Source organism: Cibotium barometz, chromosome 33 (genome assembly GCF_041138505.1).
Source record: "Cibotium barometz isolate CiBa-2024 chromosome 33, ASM4113850v1, whole genome shotgun sequence".
NCBI classification, from domain to species: domain Eukaryota; kingdom Viridiplantae; phylum Streptophyta; class Polypodiopsida; order Cyatheales; family Cibotiaceae; genus Cibotium; species Cibotium barometz.
In genome coordinates, this window is record NC_141078.1 from 43,054,765 (window position 1) to 43,078,063 (window position 23,299).

At 39.7% G+C, this 23,299-nt stretch overlaps 1 protein-coding gene across 1 annotated transcript; it reads left to right on the top strand.

Moving 5' to 3' along the window:
- The first annotated feature begins 7,660 nt into the window (after nucleotides 1-7,660).
- Nucleotides 7,661-11,317, top strand: LOC147619597 (uncharacterized). Its single transcript, XM_086773585.1, has one exon. The coding sequence runs from the start codon at nucleotides 7,768-7,770 to the stop codon at nucleotides 10,531-10,533; it is 2,766 nt and encodes a 921-aa protein (XP_086629711.1). The 5' UTR covers nucleotides 7,661-7,767; the 3' UTR covers nucleotides 10,534-11,317.
- Nucleotides 11,318-23,299: the final 11,982 nt, after the last annotated feature.

The following is a 23,299-nucleotide window of genomic DNA, read 5'->3' on the forward strand; positions in this document are numbered from 1 at the left end:
CCTTCAAAATATGATATTAAGGCAAGGTAGCTTTATATTACTATAAGGCATTTAATGTTGCTATTTATAGTTTAGCTCTTTCAAGACATAACTTAATGCACACATTGATCATAAATTGGTTTATGTTCTCTCTTTGAAGGGCTTGATTTTCCTCTTTTAATTCTTACATAGCTTGCATAATAACAACCAATTTTCTTGGATGAGTTTTTAGTAGCTATCTTAGAATTATTTTCCATGTAGGGAATGTACATTGGTATATGTTAATGTTAGGTACTACACCTTCACTTGTGAAGGGAAGCTCATATCATGTGCATTGGTATACAATAATGTTAGGCACTACACCTTTACTTGTGAACGGAAGCTCATATCATGTGCACTGGTATACAATAATGTTAGGCACTACACCTTACTTGTGAAGGGAATCTCATATCATGTGCATTAGTATACAATAATGTTAGGTACTACACCTTTACTTGTGAAGGAAAGCTTATATTGTAATGATATTACAAACATGTCATTCCTTTATGATTACTATGCATAGAGAAAAGGGTACATTTCTCTCTTAGCACAATAGGTGCCCAACATGGGTCATCCTAGCATATGATAGCTCTTAGGTACTACATATAGGTGGGTTTGACAGCTTTCATCTTAGCATATGATAGCTCTTAGGTACTACATATAGGTGGGTTTGACAGCTTTCATCTTATTAAGAATATCAATTTTGAAATCTCCCTTCACTAATGTGCACCCTTCTTTCTTAGTGCATGTAGTCCTTTGTCTTGATGTCTTTCTAAATTGCCATCTAAGCTCCCTCAAAGGAGCATAAAGGTGGTTGTATTCCTTAGAAAAATAATTTGAAATCATTTTCCATATTTATCTTATTAAGTTCTTTTTTTTTGGTGAAGGTATTCTTATTTGTGTTAATACACAAGTTGTATTTTCTTACATTGTATTAGAGCATGGGCTCTAGACAAGGTATTTTGGCAAGTTATTGTGTGAAGCAAATTTGAACAACTGACTCAATCTACCAGAAGTCCCTCTCAAGCATGATCACCAAATTAAGGAATGCTAGATGATACCATTTACACGATTTAGAAGTTCAAGGTAAAGGCAACCTTGCCTTCATGTGAGTTGTGGAAGTTACTAGGGTGGATAAGATGGTTACTATACTAAATTTTGTATAACCAACTTAGACAATTCCACTAGATCTTGCTCTTTTTTCCTGGCATGGGTAAGGAGAGGTGTGTAGATACTCTATGTTTTGTCACCACAAGCATGAATGCTTTTTTTATAACATTGATTTAGCATTTATCTATCTATGGTGGTAGAAGCTTGGATGGTTTTGGTCCACGGGCACGTAGCTGAGTTGGTAGAACGGTTGGGTTCCAATGAGAGGACCCAGGTCCTCATGGCTACGCAGCGTGGGTGTGTGTGCGTGAGTATATATATATATATCCTCCCAAACACAGAAGCTTGGATGGTTTTAAGGAATTAGTATAAGACTTCTTATCAACAAAGGTGTAGAACCTTGATAATTTGCTTGCACTAGAGAAGATCTCTGATGGAGGTAATAAAGCAATTTGTCACAAGGATTAAGGACTCATGTGAACACATGGTGGTATTCAAGATCATTATGACAATCTAGGATCTTGCACACATAAGGCTCATACCCTAAAAGCATGGTCTAGTCATCATTACTATCAAAGCATGGTATAATCACTACTATGAAAATGGACTAGTCACTACTGTAAACACTTAGGTTAGAGATCCACCTTGTACATATGCTCTACATATGATAACTTACATTCAATGATTTTTTGCAATGTAAATGCATGAATGATAGGCATCCAACATTCTCCACCAACATGAAGAAACTAAAGGTTGCATAGTGACCTTTCTTCTTCAAAGGCACCTAAAATGCAGTTTGGCACATCTATCAAATTTTTTAAGAGATTCCAAATGCTTGTGAAGCCTTTACAAAGTAGCATCAGTAACCGTTTCTTTAACACGTTAGAATTAGAGTAAATAATCATCTTTGTCTAGTCCATGCTAACCTTTATAGTAAAATGCCAACCATTGCTCTAGGTGGTTCTTCTTGCTTCATGTTATCGATTGATGACTCTATTAGGAAGATGTGGGTATATTTTTTGAGGTATGAAGCTTACACTTTTGAGGGATAACGCTCACTCTATTAGGAAGATTTGGGTATATTTTTAAGGGATAAAGCTCACACTTTTGAGGGATAGAGTTCACTCTATTAGGAAGATTTGGGTACATTTTTTGAGGATAAAGCTCACACTTTTTGAAAATTCAAGTTTTGGCTAGTAATGGTAAAAATTGAGCTAGGAAAGAAGTTAGTTTTTTTTTAACATTAATTGGGATGGAGAATTTACTTCAACAAGGATCAAAGGATTAAGCGACTCTCTAGAGAAAAATGACATTATTCAATGTAAGAATTAGATAGTGATCAATGGCATTGTATAACATATAGTGATTGACGGCTTCGAGTATGCTTAAAGGGAAAGGGTTGCCAAATACCTATCAGGTCGCGTTAGTTAACGCTGTGATACACATTCTCAATGTGAGTTACACTAAACAGGGAAGCATGGACTGTGCTCGCTTGTGATTCTATGTGTGGGGGTACACATAATGTTGACATGTGGCCATATTGGTAGTTACCAAGTGTGAAGGACACATGTACCTTGTCCCATGCTTATAAGGGACAAGTGTAAAATTTCCATGTACATGTGAAGGACACATGTACCTTGTCCCATGCTTATAAGGGACAAGTGTAAAATTTCCATGTGCCTTTTTCAACTCGAATTTCCCATGCCTCCCTTCAGCCCCTTTATTTGTGGGATAAGGTTGAAAAATCAACCTCCTCCTATAACTAAGGGTGATCTTAACTTTAGGTTATATGAATTTCTCAAATTTCCTATGTGTCTTTCCTTTGTTTTTCTTTTTTTGGTTTCTTGCCCGACAAGGAAATGGTTAGCAAGCTCATTTCCCTTCTCTCATTACCTATGCTCTTATTTCTTCCAAAAATTAACACCAAATCATACCTTTTCTCACAAAGGTTTACACCTTTGCTTTACCCACATAGAGAATCCACATTGAGAGCAATCATATGAACCTTATTAAATCAAATTCTAAATTCCAAAGCTAGTGGATTTTATCCAATTTCAAAACCAAAAGTCAAGTGCTCCGTTTTGTGCTCCATGCATGAAACTCGAGCCTTCATTATCTATAAATCTCTTGTCATCCTTGATATCTAAAGAAAAGCTTAAAAATCCAAGTAAGTGTGTTTAATTTTTTGGATTTTGTTTTTTTATTTACGAAATTGAAAACTTGAATATTAATATGAAAATGTCATGTATAAACCAATTAATTTTACACATGAACTAAAAGAAAATACATATTTTGCTCTTGTGATGGGGACAAAAATTTCATTAGTTTTGGCCATTAAAAATTTATGTTGAGCTGCCCTTAAAATCTATACAAAGGGTAGGTAACACTATGGCTACCCTTTTTGGAGATTTTTCTTTTATGAAAAAACAAGATTAATTGATAAGGATAATCTCCCTAGCTAGGAAAAATTTTCCAAACCAAATTAGTTCTCTCTCTCTCTCTCTCTCTCTCTCTCTCTCTCTCTCTCAAGTGCTAGCATATTGGTTTATGCATTGGGCTTCCAATCAAAAGATATCGGTTCAAGTCCCATTCCCACATTTTGATGGCCCACATTTCAATGGCATCGAGCTTCTAATTGAGAGATCTTGGGTTCAAGTCCAATCCCCACACACTTTAGTGGCATCAAGTTCCCTACTGAGGGATCTTGGGTTCAAGTCCCATTCATGCACTTCTGTTACATCATATGGATCATATATGGTCCGATGTTGGCTATGATGTTAAAACTCCTCCGCCTCATCTCTCTTACCCGATAGTTTCCTACAGTATAAAACTCTCCTCCTCCTCCTCCTCTCTCTCTCTCTCTCTCTGTCTCTCTCTCTCTCTCTCTCTCTCTCTCTCTCTCTCTCTCTCTATATATATATATATATATATATATATATATATTGTTTCATAAAGTTTAAATAGAAACATTTTCACTTATATGAATTGATCAAAAGTCACTATCATCGATGATTTTCAAATAGTGATATGCTTTATTAAAGACTTTGTTTATAAGAGATGTCTTCATAAATTTATCAAATAGCGCTTTTCATTTTATGACCTAATTTGCTTGTCATTAAATTTTTACAAAATACAACATTTAATCTTTATTTTTTCCTAGAGACTTTGGTTTGAGAGAGAAAATATAATCTTTATTTTGTCCTAGAGTTTTGTCTACGAGAGAAAATATAATGTTTATTTTATCCTTAGAGAGAGAGTTTCAACATATAGTTTTTGCATACCTTTGGACCAATAGTTGTGACCAAAGAAATTCTCTTATAAGACACATCAAAATGAAATTTGTATTTATAACACCATATTAGTGAATTTGGGAATTTCCCAATTCCCATTTTTGAATACTTAAAAAAGGGGACATGGATAACATGTTTGTAAGTTTCTCAAGACCCTATCATATGACCTATCGTTGGAAAGCGCTTGAAAAATGGAATCTAAAGAGCTATAAAGTGCTCATTTTGGATTAGTGGTGTTCAAGTTATGGTTAATCCAAACTTTTGACCACGTGTCCCAAACTTGTGGGAAATTCCCATATTCCCCAATATGGTGTTTTATGGCAATCAACCTCCCCCCTATTCAACCTCATCAGGTCAAACTAGCTCTCTCTCTCTCGCCAAAAAAGGGTTACAAGTTTGGGATGATCAAAGGCATCCAACAAATAGCAGATGGCTAACACAGGAGGAGCTATGCAACAAGTATAGAATCAATCAAACTGGATCTGAATTGCTGCAGGCAAGAATGGACCTATGGGAAGGGCATAACACTCATCATCTGAGCAAAGGTAAAGTCCACAAAAAATCCTTCTCGTGGAGCAAAGGTGAGCCTCTCCTCCCTATTCCAAAGTCTACCGACCCTACCCCAACTCATATAAAGCTAAATCAGAGATGGAATATCCTATGGGACAGGGAAACATGGAATAACAGGTTCAAAAACATATGGTCTAGCTTAATCCCCCGAAATTATCCTGCCTCCTATGGCTGATTCTCCACCATGCAGTATGGACCAATGAAAGGGTAGCCAAGCTCGGTATAGGGCAAAGTGTCTGCCCCAGATGTCGGAGGCACCCAGAAATAGTCACCCATCTTTTTTGGTCTTGTCTAGCTAATACTCATGCGCGTGAATTGCTGCAGGAATGCCTTTCTTCAATCAGGATAACTCTATCATGGACTCAAGTTCTTCTGGGCGAATCTATAGGATGCTCTTCTCATTTATGGTCCTTAATAAGAGCTTATTTTTTATGGGCTCTGTGGTTATCCAGAAATGCATTTGTATTTCAGGCCTTGCACAGGGACCCGATTCATACCCTGAGAAGCTATCTATGTTTGCAGCTAGTGGACAGAGCTTTTTTCAACACCAAGAAGACAACCCTAGAATTGGACAAAGAGAAAACAATGAAGAAGCTACAACGCAAGCACCAAGAGTCAGCGAGTGATGAGTAGAGCCAACAAGAAATTCGACAAGCTCACCCAAGAAGCCAACTCCCAGTTCAATCAAGCATGGGAAACAATAGAAGAAGAGATGAGGATCATCAACCAGAGCTCGGGAGGGGGGGGGGTCACTCACAAAAAAATGTGAATATCATGTGCGTTCAACAGAAGCATAATTTTAATTTATGAAACTCACAGAAAATATTTACATAAGGGTATGATTTAAAAAATTTTTAAAAAAATTTACAGATTCATAAAGAAAAGGGGATATTATATAGATTAAAAAATTCACAAATAAGGGATTTAAAATATAGGCCTTGAACGCACGCGATAGGGATATTTTACATATAGTGACCCCCCGAGAACCAGAGGGATGAATCAATTGTAGGAAAATTTTCAAAACTCGTAGCTTTCAAAAGATCTATCCGTTAAGAGTTATGCTTCTCTGTTTAAAAAGCATTTTGTATTCCATTATGTTATAATATAATCCCTCCTGTTGGTTTCTTTTTAAGAAAAAAGAAAAAAGAAATTTATATTTATAAGGTAAGCATTATTATATCTTTGGAAATTTAATGACTGAAAAAGGTAGGTTTGAAAATGAAAATCATTAAATAATGACTAACAAAGTAGATCTAAAAATGAAAATCACTATTTTCATTATAATAAAATTTGCATTTATAAGGTAAGCATTATTAATATCTTTGGAAATTTAATGACTTGAAAAAGGTAGGTCTTGGAAATGAAAATCATTATGTCATACTAAAAGTAGGTCTGAAAATAAAAAAATCACTATTTTCATTATAATAAAATTTGCATTTAGAAGGTAAGCATTATTAATATCTTTGGAAATTTAATGACTTGAAAAAGGTAGGTCTTGGAAATGAAAATATTATATAATGATTAACAAAGTAGGTCTGAAAATGAAAATCACTATTTTCAGTATAATAAAATTTCAGTGCTTTGAACCAATTTTGTTCAGAAATAGAAAATAAAGAGTTTCAAGCTCTCACCAATGTAATTACAAAGTGTTAAGAACAATTAAAAGATTAAGGATTTGCTTTGTCTGAAAGGGGCCAACTTTTGATTAAAGGTCCAGTTGCTTTTTGCATGCAAAAAAGCAAAGGGAACTTGGAAGGGACTGTACACAAAAGTGTACCGGAGCGGTGTTAAAAGCACTGTGTCATTATCCTACTTAATTTAAAGGCAATCATCATCCATTAACTGCAGAACCCCCCTCTCTCTACTCTGCTAGTGTGGTTCACCATCACTAGCATAATCGGATCATGTACATTGTACCCATTGGCTAAACCATCATCCAATTAATCACCACCGTTTTGGTAAGCTAATTAATCAACACTCTTTAGCCTCTAAATCCAACACCACCCTTCGCCTAATGCTCTAATTAGGCTCTTTGATTAGTTGTGCAAGCATTAGCAACGGTAACTGAAGATCCTGAGCACAGCATAAACTACAATTATAGCACAGCAATGGAGATGGGTTAGAGAGCAAAAGCCCAACTGCTAACTAGCAGTCTGTGTACTAGCTGGAGTTCACAGTGTGTACTAGGTCGAGAGAATAGCAGTTACTCGTACAAACTGCAGTTTGGATTAAGCCCAACTATAGCAGTTGTACTATTAGCACGCCCTCCAGGAGTGCCCCCACCATTTATCACCCTCCTCTCCTCACCATGATTAACACAATTAGGCTCTTAATCACCGTTTCTTGAACCAGTTATCCCTTAATTACTTGCAGAAAGCCCGCCTTACTAGTGGGGGGTGCCTTAATCCTTCAGGTATTTAATCCGCAGCCCAATTAGCTTGTGAAAGGGTATGCGCCTTTCTGCTCCAAAGAATTGGCCTTGCTTGTTTTGCTAGTTTGGCAATTATTCAATGTTCCACTTCGGATCATTTGCAAGCTTGCATTTAAGAGCAATAATGCATTAAAGAGCTCAACATGGCGTCTTCTCTAGTGTGTTTTTTACAATTCTGCGCCAAACCTGTTTCTAATCTGTGATTTAGCTGTAGCCCTGTAATGATCAAGGTGGCATTTCGAGCAAGATCGACCCACTAGCTATCTCATTGCTTCTTTCTCCCTCAACTGCGCGTATCAGTGCGCGAAATCTCGCCCAAGTACTTAATCATCTCTGGTAAGTTGAACCATGACAGGGTCTCTTGCTGATGAGCAGGCTTTCCACCCCTCCCGAAGCCCAGCTGGTAATTACAACGCTCTCTCATCTCCTTGCAACCCTGCGCCCCCTTGCAGCAGCTTTAGTGCCAATCATGGTCCCAGACCAGCTGTGTTCACCCCTCTCGGATTGCAGTTCTCTTCCAATCTCAGTGGTGGAGATAACTCTGCAGCAAACGCATTTGGGTCTGCTGCAAATCAACACGCCACAGTGAGCACCTCCCCCTTGCAGCGTATGGATTATATGGGCATTTCACCTTCAATCGCAACTCTACCAATTTGCAGTGGTTCTGATTTATTGCCCGGAAACATAACTAAGAATGGCGATGGCGATGCTAATCATGGTTATTTGAGCGATCTGCAAGACTCAGAATGGAAGGAGGATATTGAGCTGCGCACCGATTTGCTGTGCAGAAGTGTGCCCATGGTGGGTCTCATGGGCGGCTATGGCAATCTCCAACCAAATTTGGGGCACTTACAAGCTACTGTGGGCGAATACCAGAAAAAGAATGAATTGGGTGCAGGTAACTTTCTGTGCACAGAAGGCATGGCAAACGTTCTCCAAGTACACGCAGATGGTGAGTCGCAGGTATATTTGCAAGCTGCAGCGAATAATTTCTGCGGAAGCAGCTTGTCAAAAGTTTTGAAGATGGGTGGAAAGGGCGATGGCGGAGCTTCTGCAGTGGGCGGTTTGGCGCCAGGTTATACGTCAGAATCTGCGCAAGCTGGTGGCAGTCATGACGTTGATTTACTTGCAGCTGGTGATTGGCCGGCTTACTTGGGCAATATGCGCCAAGCAGCTTCTGTGCGTCGTTATCATCAAGCGTTTTTGCAATCCCAAGCTTTGCGGGAGGGTGAAGATCTGGGCAGAATGTACAGAAGCGATGCGTCGGAGATGGAACGCGAGGAGGGCGACCTGCAGGCCGCGGCGTATTTGAGAGACTTGCAAGCTTCAATCATGGCGGAAGCCCGGTCTCTGCAGAGGTTTTTGCCCTCAAATGAGGAGGAAGAAGAAGACGGGCAGCAGCAACAGCAGCTGGGGGGAGCGTTGTTCGGCTGCGATGAATTCAGAATGTACGAGTTCAAGGTGAGGGGGTGCATGCGGGAGAGGAGCCACGACTGGACGCAGTGCCCCTTCGCGCATCCGGGCGAGAAAGCCCGGCGGAGGGATCCGCGCCTCCACCAGTACTCCGCCGCCCCTTGCCCCGACTTCCGCAAGGCCTTCTGCACGCGGGGCGACTCCTGCGAGCTCTCCCATGGCGTCTTCGAGTGCTGGCTCCACCCTTCGCGCTACCGCACCCAACTCTGCAAAGATGGTAAGCTCTGCAAACGCAAGGTCTGCTTCTTCGCCCACTCGCCCTCTCAGCTCCGGATCGTCCGTCCCCCTTCATTTTCAAATAACACTTCTTCCCGCCTACCAACAGCCAGCCACCAACATCGCCCAACAACCGCCCAGTACCTCTACGATGGGTCTCCCCTCAGACTGGCCATGGCCGCCTCCCAACTCATCCACGGCCTGCCACGCAACTACGGCCATAGCCCTGCCTCAAACCTCAACCATCATGTGGGAGCTACTTGCCACCAACCCGCAGGAACCACCGCCGCTCCTTTCTCTTATGATGGCTCCCCGGCTCTCAGGCTGGCTATGTCAACCTCAATCCATGGCCACCCCACCAATGATGGGGGTTTAGAGGGTTTTAACTCAGCAAATAATCATTGTCATATGGGCTGTCCACAATCACTCAACTCACCCCCTCGTTTTTCTTACGATGGCTCCCTTCTGGCAGCAGCTTCTAGTGATGGTGGCTCCTTTCCATGCTGCAAGCCCCCCCCAAACAGTGCAGCTTTTGATGGTCTTGGCTCCAGTCACAGCCATATTTATGGAGCTTCTTCACCTTCTCTGCCAGCGAATTCCTTCCCTCACATTTCCTCTGATGGTTCACCTCGTAGCCTACTAGCCTTGGCAGCTTCAATTGATGGCATTCCAGGGTACAACAGCTTCGTGAATGGTGGGGCTTTTGATGATTTTATACCCATGAGCAAGCTTGCTCTCTGCAATCCTGGCAACATCACACATCACATTGCATTACCAAATTCTGGTCTCCAGCTCCATTCACATTCTCCAGTCCTGCCCTCGTCCCCTTTGTCCCCATCAGTATCCCCTCCTTCAAGCTGGAACAATGCTTTAGCCCAGAGGTTTTCTTCCCTTTCTGGCCAGGCTCCATCCCTTGATGCAGTTTCTCAGGCCCAAGCTATCTTGGCTGCCCATGCTCTAGCTCGATACCGGGCTGCGCATGGACCTTCCCCACCTGTATCACCAAATTCCGTTGCTAGGCATCACCCTGATATTCTTAACTCTATGCAAGGATCAGTCCCAGCACTCAACAGCATGGAGCTCATGAATGATCAAAACCCTCAGAATACAATCCGAGGCCTACATTCTCCACAGGCCATGACCCATCTCATAGCTTCTCTTCAGCAGATGGAATTGAGGTGCTTAACTGCAGATGAGAAGAACAAAATGAAGTTTGCCCCTCAATTAGGCAATGTTCCAAACACACCCAATTCAAGGGCTAGTCAGGCTGAGCCTTGGGATTGGAATGGGGCTGGAGGCCCTCTACTTCAGAGGCCTGAATTAGGTGGAAACGTAAAGGCTGGAATGTATGGAAAGCTTGGACCGGAGAGCCAGCCTGAAAAGGCGAACCTCGACCTTGGGTGGGTCAATGAACTTGTGAAGTGAAAAGACAGCACAGATTACTGCTCACCCTAATCAAACTGAATATGGATTGGGGGCTGCTACCATCCTGGAGATGAAAAGATAAATACCAAGATCTAGACTTAGCCATTATTTTCAACAGTTAATTAAGGGAATTTTGGGGGGTTCTGAGATGAAAAGACAAGAAGAATTAGATGGCATTATTGTAGCAAAAGTAGGAGCTGTTTTTGGGAACAATTAATGTTTGAACATGATTTCATGGCATTTTTGTAGCAGGAATAGGAGTATAAACTTAAGATGAGCCAAGCCACCCCTCTTTGGATGTTACCTCTTCAAAGGCTTGGAGAATTATGCAGATTTGGCATTATAGTATGCATTCAATCAAACAGCACTAAATGGCATGTTAGCTGACAAAGCTTGATCATCATACACATGCAGACATTCTGGGAGAAACTTGAAGGTCACCTTTTTCTGAAAGCTGGACAGAGAATTTTACAGAATTCCTTTTTGTGTCCTCTGTATTTATTTCGCAGGAACATGTACATATGGGCTTGAATCGACTTGAAATTCTTACAACAGTAAGCATGATATGTTGGCTTATTTGGCAGTCCAAGCGTCTTATGGCCTGGATTATACAGTCAATGATTTTGCAGCAATTTTCCATTGCTGTATGCACCCCACTTAGGTTAATATATGCAACTCACAATTAGGTAATACCCAATTAGACAAGGGCAGTGGAGTTTCATGGGATTTTTCTGCTGCAGATTGTAGATGAAAGCAGCTACATGATAGCCCATGCAGTGACATAATGGTAAGAAGACCGAATTCGATATGTATTTTAATACAATCCAGGTCAATTCACCTGTGCACATAAAAGATTACTTTAAACCCATTTTTGGAGAGAAAAAAAAGTATCATTTTGTATGGACATTTAGAAACAGACCGGCACTGATGTTAAGCTTACTTAGATCGGCTCTGTGAGCAAATGAAAATAAATCTATTTTAGGAAATTCATCTTTTTGTATCCACTGACACTGTGTTTATGGGTGATTTGTAATTCTGGGTAATTTGTTTTATTATTTTTGGATTTGACTCTCAAATTTGTAGAAGGGAGGCTTCTTCTGAAGAATGCTTGGGGCAGGATTGTTCTAGGAGAGGGACTAGGATTGTTCTAGAAAGTCTCTCTCGAGTGTGAGCATAAGCATTGCTTGAATGTGGTGATGGCAAGTCATTTTATGGAGTGGAGTCATATTGTTCTAATCAGCAGGTCTATCTTATAAATCAAGCCAATGTATGCAAGGGAATTTTTGGTCCTAGGTACTAGAGGATATAGTAGGGGTTAGATAACCTTAGAAATTAGCCCTTTTTAGCAAAATCATGAAGCATCCAACTTTTATTTTTTTGCCAAGAAAGATTTTTATTTATAAGAAGGAGATTACAAAATGATGTATTAAGAAAGGGAGAGATTTTTATTTATAAGAAGGAGATTACAAAATGATGTATCACATCAGGTCCTGGATTCATCCAACTGTTGGGATTTATTCTTCTAGGTAGCTAGTTGATTGAAAGGTTGCCAATTGGATTAAACATCATTGCATACACTTTATTGGCACTAGCTAGTTGATTGAAATTAGGTTGTCAATTGAATTAAACATTATTGCATGGACTTTATTGTCATTCCTAGATTATTTGCAAGCAGTCAATAATATTGAAATTTGTGACTATTCTTAAAAATTGGTAATGTTAGTATCATCACATAGATTTATTGTATGACATTAGCTCTCACTAGCATTGTAGCTATTGATGGTGAGCTAAGCTTGGAAGGGTATTTGTTGGAAATCAATGCTCCACCCTTGTCTTGTTGACTGCAAATATTTGATAGCTCTATGTGGATGGCTTAGGTAGTTTTAGCATCTTGTGGAATAGGCTAGATGCAAGTGATGGGCTGATATATCCATATGTATAAGGGTAGAGGGAGATCTTTTTGGCATACACTATCCTTGAGTTATGGAGCCCAAATGGGTTCCTAGACGACCTTGAATGAGTCTGGAAGTTGTCATAATCGTAGGTACCTTATTTAGTATATTATTACCCTAGTCAAGTATTACTTTGGAATGCTTATCTTGTAGATATAATTGGTGAGCATGCATCGAATGGTGATAGTGGAAGACATTAGTTTATCATAATAGGAGAGCACTTGCTATGCAATACCTTGGGTATTTGGAAATTTTTAGCAAGAAAGATGTACATAGAGATGGTGATATCAAAGATACAATTGAGTTACTCCTTAAAGAATTACATGTCAAAGATTTTATTTAGAATTGGAAGAAGTTCATGAATGCAATTGATATGTTCCCAATTGATGTACATGGTCTAACAGATGGTGATATCACAAATAGAATTGAGTTACTTAAAAAATTGCATGTCAAAAAGTACACATGACTAAAAGCTCTACAAAGGTGGTCCTTATGTTAATTAAAGAGAGAGCAGTGCACACGGAACTCAAGACTCACAAACGTTAGTTGACTATATCAATATCTTTCTATCACCTTATGTAGACTTGTGAGAATGAGTGGTATTGGCACTCAAAGTTTCTTCTTTCTTTCACATTTGGAGACTTTGGATAAATCAGTCTAAGCTATAATTTGAAAAATAATTTTGTCAGTCTTGAAGTTCATTCACATGAATGTACAAAGATCTTGTCACTTTGTAGTACTACTCACATAAAGTTGTTTTGCAACCTTTATAATGCCCATTGCAACTTACAAGATCTACTATAATTAAATACTAAGATGGGAGTTATGGTCGGAATGGAGCACATGTTTGACATATTAGATGCTATTATACTATTGGTTTAGTTAGCATAGAATGTTGGGATTGAGTCCAGTCTATATGGATAGTGTGTACATCAACAATATCGGCTCTAAATCCATGAAAGACATCTTGTAATGTCACTATTGTATTGTAAAAGTAGCAGCTCCATTAATAATGTTATGATGTTATGTTTAGGCTCACATAAGACACCTTGTAATGTCACCATTGCATTGTAAAAGTAGTAGCTCCATTAATAATGTCATGTTTAGGCTCACATAAGACACATTTAAAAGTGTGTACTTTTCCCCATGGATGACCACATATCTCGGACATTAAGCTTGTAACATGAGGAGTCCAACTTATATGTATATGTCCTAGAACTAGCAATGTTATGCATAGGCTCTGGTCACTTACTCCCAAGTTGACTTGTTAAAAGGCTTAGAAAATATAAAAGTCAATTGACCTCATCTTGTACTAACATTTTTTATTATGAAAAACTTGAGTCTATTATCTTCTCTCATGTATTCTTATGCTCTCTGACACTCTCAATCTCTTGCAAGTATGGTAGTGTGAGTTAGCTAAAAGAGGGATAGCTTGCAACTTAATGTGAGGGCTCTCTTCTTCTACTTTTCTATCATCTTTTTAATTCTATCCCTCATGAGGAGTAATGCAAGTAGGAGGTGCCCACATACCTTCTCTCATGAACATTTCTGAATACCTAGAAAAAGAACCATAATGGAGTGACAATGGTGTGGAAGTGTGGTGCAAGCATCCTTTTGACAATAGGATGTTGAGCTTTTCGGATAAGGAATAAGAATCCTTATAACCCTTGCATCATCAAGGCTAGAAATTTTTAGCACCATGTTAGCACCTTATGCTTCCCACCATACATTAGCCTAGTGTTTGAGAAACAAATTGATTTTGGTACTATGTGATTTTTGTATTGTGAAAACCATGAAATGAGTCGTACCATATAAGTTTTTTGAAGTACAATGAAGAAATTCATGGGAAAAGTAAAATGTTATGGAATTTTGGATTTTTATTAAGTGTGTGTTCTTTTTCTATGAGAAAACCATAAAAACTTAAATATACAATTTTTCATTGTTTTGAAACCGCATCTGAATTAGTTAATCCATCTATGTATTGACTAAGCTACACTTGAAATTAACTAATTCACAAATGAACTAAGAGCCTAAGATTTCTTATCCTCAACACTCTACTTGACATGTATGATTTAACTAATCTACATGTCATTTAGCTAATTTTCATGTGATTTACATTAAATGCTGGCATACTTATTTGCATAATTTAGATTAACACATCCATGGGAGAAAATTCCTTTGATTTTTATCCTAAATCACTTTAGTTCTATAGATTTAAATACATGTTATGCACCTTGAATTAGGGTGATTTGTTAGAAATAATTGATAACTTGATTAACACTTTGATTGAGTTAACTTGATGCAATGCAAGAGGATGGCGTGCCCAACAGTAGGTGTGAACACCCCTTTACAAAAATGTTTTTAAAAGACCTTTCATTAAAAAAAAAATGCCAAAGCTTATCTTCTTTCTGCAGTGGCCGGCCAATTTCTGCAGTGAATGGTAATGTCTTTCAGCCAGCAGCAGGCGATAGCGAAATTGTCGTTTCTTTGCTACTATACAACTTCTTAGTACTTACTGTGCTGAGCTGCCTGCGTGAGCCGACTGAAAACCCTTCTGCTACACGCTGCTTGTGGGTATTCCTGCTACTGCGCGTAGCCATGCACGTGGGCTGCATGCAGCCTGCAAGACTACGCTCTTTGGTGTCTTTACTTGCTGGGCTGCTCAACCTCAACCTACACCTTTTGCCTAGTGTACGCCTTCGCTCTACAACTTCCCGTTGCTCTGGGGTGTGTGTTTCTCTGCTACTTTTGTTGGTTGTGTTTCTCCTGGGCTTGTGGCGTCTATGCGACCCTTACTGGAAGGTTTGCAGAACAATATCTTATGCTGGCGACGCCGCTCTCTGCAGCTTCACAAATTGAGAGTGCTACCTTATGCTAAATACAATGTTTTGCTTAATACTCTCACCTCTCTTCTCTACCAAACTGTGCACTGAATTCTTTTCTTGCTATTGCGAGAGGAAGGATGTGTAAATGTTCATGAGATACCGGAGTTGATTAGTGCATGACTGTTGTATCTACTCTTCAAGAGATTTGCTAATTCTCTGTTAAGCTACAATGATATGTGAAGAGGGATAGCCTTAATGGTAGAGGAGGAGGAGAAAAGAAAACCCTAATTTTTGAAAACTGCTAATACTAAAGAACTAAACTGGAAGAGCTAGACCTAGGCTCTGATACCATATTGAAAGCATGGATCGAGCTCTCCTAAACAACTTCCTAATAACAAGACATTTACCTAATCATAAACTAATCTTATATTAATCACAATACTCATCTACTCTAATGACATTGCTAATCTAAGGTGGATAAAAATGAAAGAGACTCATTGTGATAAGTGTATGCCTCGTGTGTGCTAATTAAGTTTAGACTCAAGTTTAGTTAGGTTTTAAGCTTTAACTTTATGTAACAAAATTACTAAGGGTCTTTTGGTCATTCTTAAGGATTTACTTTCTTGCAAGGTTCCTTAAAATATCACAACCGTAATTTCTTGGTCTCTTTTCTCTTGGTATCAGATCTTAAGGATTTAGGCTCTCTAAATTTAAGCATATCTAATCTTGCTTTTCCTATTCTTGACTTTGATCTTAGACCTTATTCATCTCTAAGGGTCATTTGATTTAGTCTCTTGGTGCACACTTAAGAATCTATTTTAAGGTTTAATCTTGCACTTGATTAAAGTACTCACAATTACCTTGATTGAAGGACTAATTGGGGATTTTCTCTCTCTAAAAATATATTTCTTGGGAGAGATTAGTCTAACCATTTTAAAACAATTGGATTTTCTTGAGTTAATTCTAGGGTTTAACCCTTGGCCTTAATCCTACCTATGCATAGAAAGTCACTTCTCTTCTCGCTCTAGAATTCCTCTTTTCTCTCTCTAGAGTTATCCTTCTAGAGTTTTTCTCTCTCTAAAATTCTTGATTCTATACTTGCACCAGTTATTTTAAAAAAAAATCTAAATATTAATCCTTAAAAACCCTCATTAAGCTATGATCCTTCTCCCCATCTTAATACTATTTTCTCTCTCTACTATAACCCTAATCTTAATTTCTCTCTCTAGGCCCAGGGCCAACCTTGAATTAATAAATTAATTTTAACCTCTTAATTAACATCCATTACTCATAGTTTACTCTAAAGGCTAATCTAGACTTGGGCTCATCTCAATTTAGAGCATTTAAACCATCTTTCTCTCTCTAAACAGCGTCGTACAAAAGCATGCATCCTACTTGGAGAGTGCCAAGACCTACAGGTACCTCCATAGATCTTCAATGCATACAGCCTCTACTTTGACTCCAATTCATCACCAACAAAAACTTTCCCTGGATGACATATTCGCCATAAAGATGCCTCATCTCTCAGCATTACCCTATCAGGGCGTACTCTCATGTTGTGCCATGAAGATCCGAATTGCTATCTCCCTATTCTAATCACTCCATAGTGATTGTGACACTTATTCTACCAACAAGGTGTGCACACTTCCTACCTAATTTTGAAGGATCTATGCCACTTCCACAACTCATAGAGGTCTAGAGCATGAAGAACCTCTACATTGCCTATCACTCTCCATGGCACCTCGACACCCTACCTATTATCCCTAGGGCTCCCCAAAGCGTTCACCACTTTGTCCTGCATTTAGCTACGGATTAATCCCAAACCATACTAATTAACCTCAGCCCGCCAACTTTATGGTGCATGGTTAGACCATCCACACCTTTCCACCCTGGTAGCAACTTCACCCCATTGACTTGGGTGATGTGAGGGGGGCAACCATTAGGAGAGAGGGTTTGATAACCACTCCATAGGTTAAGATGGTTTCACCCGCCCACCCTATCATAAGGCTCTTTTTTGCCATCTTACCCACTCCAATGAGCCCTTATCTTTTGTAAAATAGTGCTGGAACATATAAAGTAGCCTTACCTTGTGCTTAATTCCAAATAAGGAAAGTCTATGGACTTTGTATACATACTTAATTAAGACTAGTAACAGAGGCCAAACCATTTTTAAGTTTAGCCGACCTAGTGTGAAAACTAATCACCTGTAGATAAGTCATTTTTTTCCCTTGTAAAACAGTTTGCTTGCCAGACCTCCTCTTCACTCTTCTCTTGCTTCTATGCAATTGGATTCATGCATATGCTAGATGGATGCTTACTTGAAAAGTTTGTTTTGTAAGTTTTGCTCTTCCATTAGCCTCTTTTTTCCCTGCCTTTTGTTTAAAAAAAGTGTTGACTAATGAGATGCTAATCTTACTCTAATGAAAACACAATTAACATGACTAATCTAAGGTGGGTGATATCTAAGTGAACTCATGATGATGAGAATGTGCAATAGACTCAAGCACAATTAGGTTACAAGATTAAGACTTGTACTCAGAGGCTTGAGATGTGTGCAAATGATATGATTACATTACTTGGAATGGCCTCCTTTTATATGAGGAAGTACACCCTTAGGCTTGTACATCAATGTGGGATAAATACCTTTGCTCATGTGGTTGCATGCTATGCTTTTCACTTTCTTAGCTACTCATTTTCACTCCCTACCTCTTCCTTATGCTCTTTGGCACCACATATCTCAACATCCCCCCTTGGTGCCAAATCTTTGGGCTACTCAAGGTGGTTGGATGCAAGGTTTTACAACATATTTTCACCTCCCTCCCCTTGATGGTGACTTGACCTATCTTTGAGGCCTAGAGGTCATCTCTAAGCGTGAGGTTCCCCCTTGATAGAGACTTGACCTATCTTTTAAGTCTAGAGATATCTTCTAAGAGTAGGGTTGCAACCTCTTCCTGCAAGAGCTTGGTCTCCTCTTCCACTTGATGTAGGCTGCCCCTCATCTTTTTAGGCTTCCTTGGCTTTTTACCTTCTTTAACCTTCTTGGCAATGCTCTTTATAAGCTCCTTTGTCTCTTTAAGGATAGCTTGTCCTTGCTGAGCAGCTCTTCTGGTATGTGTGGCGGTGGCTCCATGTCTCCTTGGGCATGTGATATTTATGCTTCCTGAGTGCCTTGGGGTATGGGGATGTTACTTACATGGCTTAGAACCTTTGTGAGGAGGTAAGGGTTTCACCCTTTGGACTGGTGAGCTCGAAGATAGTTCTCCATTTCCCTGTGGATGTACCATGCCCAATCTTTGGATTTCTCCTCATGTACTTTGGCGATTCTATGGAGAGGGATCTTGTTGTACCTATCCACTAGTTTCACTTGCATGAGTATCGACATCGCTCGACAGCCTCTTTTATCTACTTCCTCTCGTATGTTCTCATACTTAGCCCCATTGGAGTTATAGGAGACCCTCTTGAGCATGTCCTCCATGGGAATCTGATCTAGTGGGTGCACATGTGACAGAATGGGAGGGGGCAACTGTAGTGCATCTCTGATTATGGCTTCAGTGATGAGAACCTTGTCTATAGATCCATCTGGCTTGGTGATGGTCCCCCTTTTTGTATTCTTAATGTAGTATTTGATAAATTCTGCACATAGTGATGGGTTCATTGTCTAGGGGAGTACCTCTGCCATCTTTCATAGCCCCACCTCCTCCAGCTTATAATGCACATCAGTGTCTTCTAGAATCTTTAGGCACTCCGGGCTATGATATTCGAAGATTATTTTTCCTTGATTGGTCTGAATATCTGTTTGGAGCATTGCCCCTTGTAAATCCTATGCATATGGCCCCAGATATGTCAACTTTGTGCCTCTTTTCCCTCGCTTCCTTTTGGAGGTCGGTGATCCTGTAGTGTTAGCTTGGGTGACGGCCGGGTTCTCTTCACACTCCAGGTCGAAGGCTTCTGAGGATGCCATCTATAACATTTTTAAAATAACATCAATTATTGTTAACTAATAGGAGCTTGTGGCACATGTGTTGGCTTTTTTTTGTGTTAGTGATTTTCTAAGTGTTGGAGGATGATGGAAAGTGTGTTAGTGTGAACAATAAAGGAGTTATGTGGTGAATTATTAGGAATTTGTGAATTAGGGTGAAGTCCGTGAATTGTCAGTGCGTGAACTTGCTAAATCGTGAACTAGCAGTGTGTGAACTTGCTAAATTGTGAACTAGCAGTGCGTGAAGTGTTATGTCATGAACTAGCAGTCTGTGAATTGTCAGTGCGTGAACTTGCTAAATCGTGAACTAGCAGTGCGTGAAGTGTTATGTCATGAACTAGCAGTCCGTGAACTGTTAGTTCGTGAAGTGTTATGTCATGAACTAGCAGTCCGTGAACTGTTAGTTCGTGAAGTGTTAAGACATGAACTGTTAGTTCATGAACTAGCAGTCCGTGAAATGTTAGTTCGTGAAGTTTTAAGGCGTGAACTAGCAGTCCGTGAACTATTAAATCATGAACTGCTAACCCATGAACCGTTAAGCCGTAAAGTGTTAAGGTGTGAACTGTCAGTTCGTGAACTATTAAATCGTGAACTAGTAACCCGTGAAGTGTTAAGCCGTGAACTAGTAGTCCGTGAGCTAGCAAGGTATTGTTCATGGCTAAACGTTTGTGATGTGTTCTAGTGATCTGCACTTTCCTTGAGTGATTTATCATCAGTGGATGGATGCAGGACATTAGTTTATTTTCCGTGAAGTAGCAAGAGCAAGTTTGATATCATGAAACAACAAACTGTTGTTTCACATTATAAATTCCCCAAGTTTGTTTTGTGAGAAGTGTTGCTCTGGAAACGATGCAATGGAACAAGAAAAGAATACAAAGGGAAAAGAAAAGTTGCAGATGCAAGCTTGATGGATAGTGAGCATGTGCAAACAGTTTTAGCATAGTCGTATGCTAAAACTTAGCATAGTCGTATGCTAAGCCTAATTGAAACAATCCATAGTCAAGCTTAGAGATCCTACTTGAGAACGATGATCGCAAAGCAAGAAGACAAAGGCAGCAATGTGTTGGCTAGATGGGGCATTGACAATGCTCGCAAATCATATAGACGATGGCGGAGGAGAAACTCTCAAAGAAAAACAATGAAAGATGCATGAAAGAGGAAAACCAAAGTATTTTTGATCTAGTCGTTGGCACTAGCGGCCATCTTAATTAGGTATGACACGTATCTGAATATAATGCGTGGAGGCTTTTTGACCATTTCACAGCGTGAACTAGCATGAGTCGGTTCACAACATGAACTAGCTTGAAGTGGTTCACAATGTGAAACAATCCGTTTTGCGGTTCACAACATGAAACAGTTGTGTTCCCTTCTGCATGCAATTATTAATACCCAATGGAGTCCTATATGCTCAAACATTCCAAGGCCACATGATATGCATTAGAGGAGTAGAATTAAAGATGTGAAACGTATGAACATGTTTCACGGCGTGAAATGCATACCCCTTTACCTTATACCCATTTGGAGTTATTGCTTGGAGCTAGGTACTCCTTGTCAACCTCCTTCCTTTTAATGCCATGGGAACCAAGTTTGTACTTTGGAGCTTGTGGGTATGTGTTGTTGTAGCCACTTTAGTTCTGAGTGAGAACTTCTAAGCTTTCCTTCCGTCTAGTGGAGGAGTATGTCTACCGAATCCTAAGTGAACCTATTTTGTTTCATGTACATGTGAGTGCACATTTGCATTACCTTGTTTCACCACTTGGCTCAACTTGATCTCTTTGGTGGGTGATGTTGGAGGTGTCCCACTCCCTTGTTTATTTGGTTAAGCAGTTTTCTCCTTCCATATCAATTTCCGTACTGCCTTGATAGCTGATTTAGCTAGGGCCTGAGTCTACATGTATTTATGGCTCTCGTTTGTTCTTTTGGAGATACATGCCACATTGAGTCTTGTGTTGGTTTTCGGTACCCGTACTTTTGCGTTTCCTTGATAGTAGCCCTATGCTACTACTAAATTTTTCCTTACCCGCCATTGTTGAATGCCAAGTGACGCTCAAGTGTGCTTGTGTTGCTGCTTCCTCTCCTTGGTTTGATTCCCTTGTCTCTTGCTGTAGCTCTGCTTTCCTAACTTGACACCCACGAGGTATTGTCCTTATCATCGTATCCTTGGGCTTGAAGGTGGGATTTAGGAACCCATTGTTGTCTGACTGGATACCTTCGTTGCGCTTTCTATGGTTCTCTTGACTGGTGATGTTGGCTTGAGGTGGATGCCTATTCTGTTGATTCATCCTCTTTGCTTGGCATTGGCGGCTCCATGTCACATGTAGCTGCTTGTTTTCCCTTATTTAATGGACTCTATGATGGGATGGTGATGGTGTCATGCCATCGTTGAGTTGTACTACTTGTTTTTTCCATTGGATGTGATAATTGCTGGTGTAAATCCAAGATCGTCCAAGAATCATCTCCTCTTCCATGGTTCCTACAGGCATAACAAATACCTTCCTGACCAAGGGATTATTTTTTATGGAGATGGTAACATTCAAAAATCCCACTGTTTACGTAGTTGTTATAAAGACACACTGTGAACCTATGCATCGGTTGCCTCTAGGGGGGGTTTGTTTAGAGCTACCCATGTTTCATAGGAAATCAAGTTATGACTTGATCCTGTATTAATCAATGCAATGCTCTTTGTGTGACTCCCTTTGTAGGTGACATTTACACTGAGGCGTGTTGGCTCAATATCCAAGTAATCCTCTTCAAGCAAGGTGAGTGAAGCCATGTTCACATGTAGGATTCTCCCTTGGAGTCTCTGTTTTGCTTTGGCTTCCCTTGCCTTGGCTTCCTCTTGAGCTTGTCTCGCTTTTTCCTTGACTAGCTCTTTCTTTTATTTTAGAAGATACTCTTGTGCGAGCATTTCCTAGGTTAGGGGTCCATAATATTTTTTGAGTTTACTTCCATTAATATATCCCTCCATTTCTACTCAATCGATGGTTTCAATTCGGGACTGGCCCTTGAGGGGTGATTTCAGACACTCTAAAAGGCTCTAACCCTCTATATTTCAGTTTCTTTTTCTTAGTGCTTCCAACATCATACATGAGGACAAGGTTTCCTCATGTTTCCTCCATAGTTTTTCGACCATAAGCCCATACGATGCAATTAACCAGGTTTAATCAAGTTTTTCTAAGTCTACCAACCTCTCGCTAACACATTTTTTGTGAACTTTTCATGTACTGCAATACGCAGGCTTGGAACTAAGAATTCCATAAGCGTTACTACCTCAATGCCGTAAGCTAGACAAAAGGGAGTGTATCCCATCACTACCTTATACGATGTACAATAGACCCATAGTGCTGCAATCAACTTGTGCTCCCAATCCGTGTGACTAGCTTAATAAAGTCTTAGTCAAGATAGCACATAAAATCTTATTTGTGCTCTATGCTTGGCCATTTTCCTGTGGGTAATAAGGTGATGATTTTCAATGGACTCTACAAGGAATTATGTGAGTAACTGTTCAATCACCTCATTGATGAAATGTGAACCCCAATCACTGACTAATTCCAGTGGGCAGCCAAATCAAGAAATGATCTATTCATATAAGAACTTGGTCATAGTTCGAGCATCAGCTCTTTGTGTTGAGATATCGAGCTCAACTAGTGCTATGGTGGACATTGATGACCCGCCTGGGTGATAGCTTCTGCACTTATGTCAATGGCACGGTTGGTGAGATTATGGTTGATATGTCGCCTATAACACCAACTCATATAGTCAAGTTCACACTATAGATTGACTACTTTATATGTTGTTATAGAAGAGTACTTTCCCTTTATGTATGTACTCTTATCTTTTAGTTATATAGGTGTAGAGAAGAGAAGAAGATAGAAGAAAATTCAGCCATCCATCTCTCTTATGTTTTGCACTCTCTTGTGTGTGTATGTGTGTGTGTGTGTGTGTGTGTTTGCTTGCAAACAAGGAACTCAACCTCTCTCTCTCCTCCACATTCTCTTTATAGTATCAGA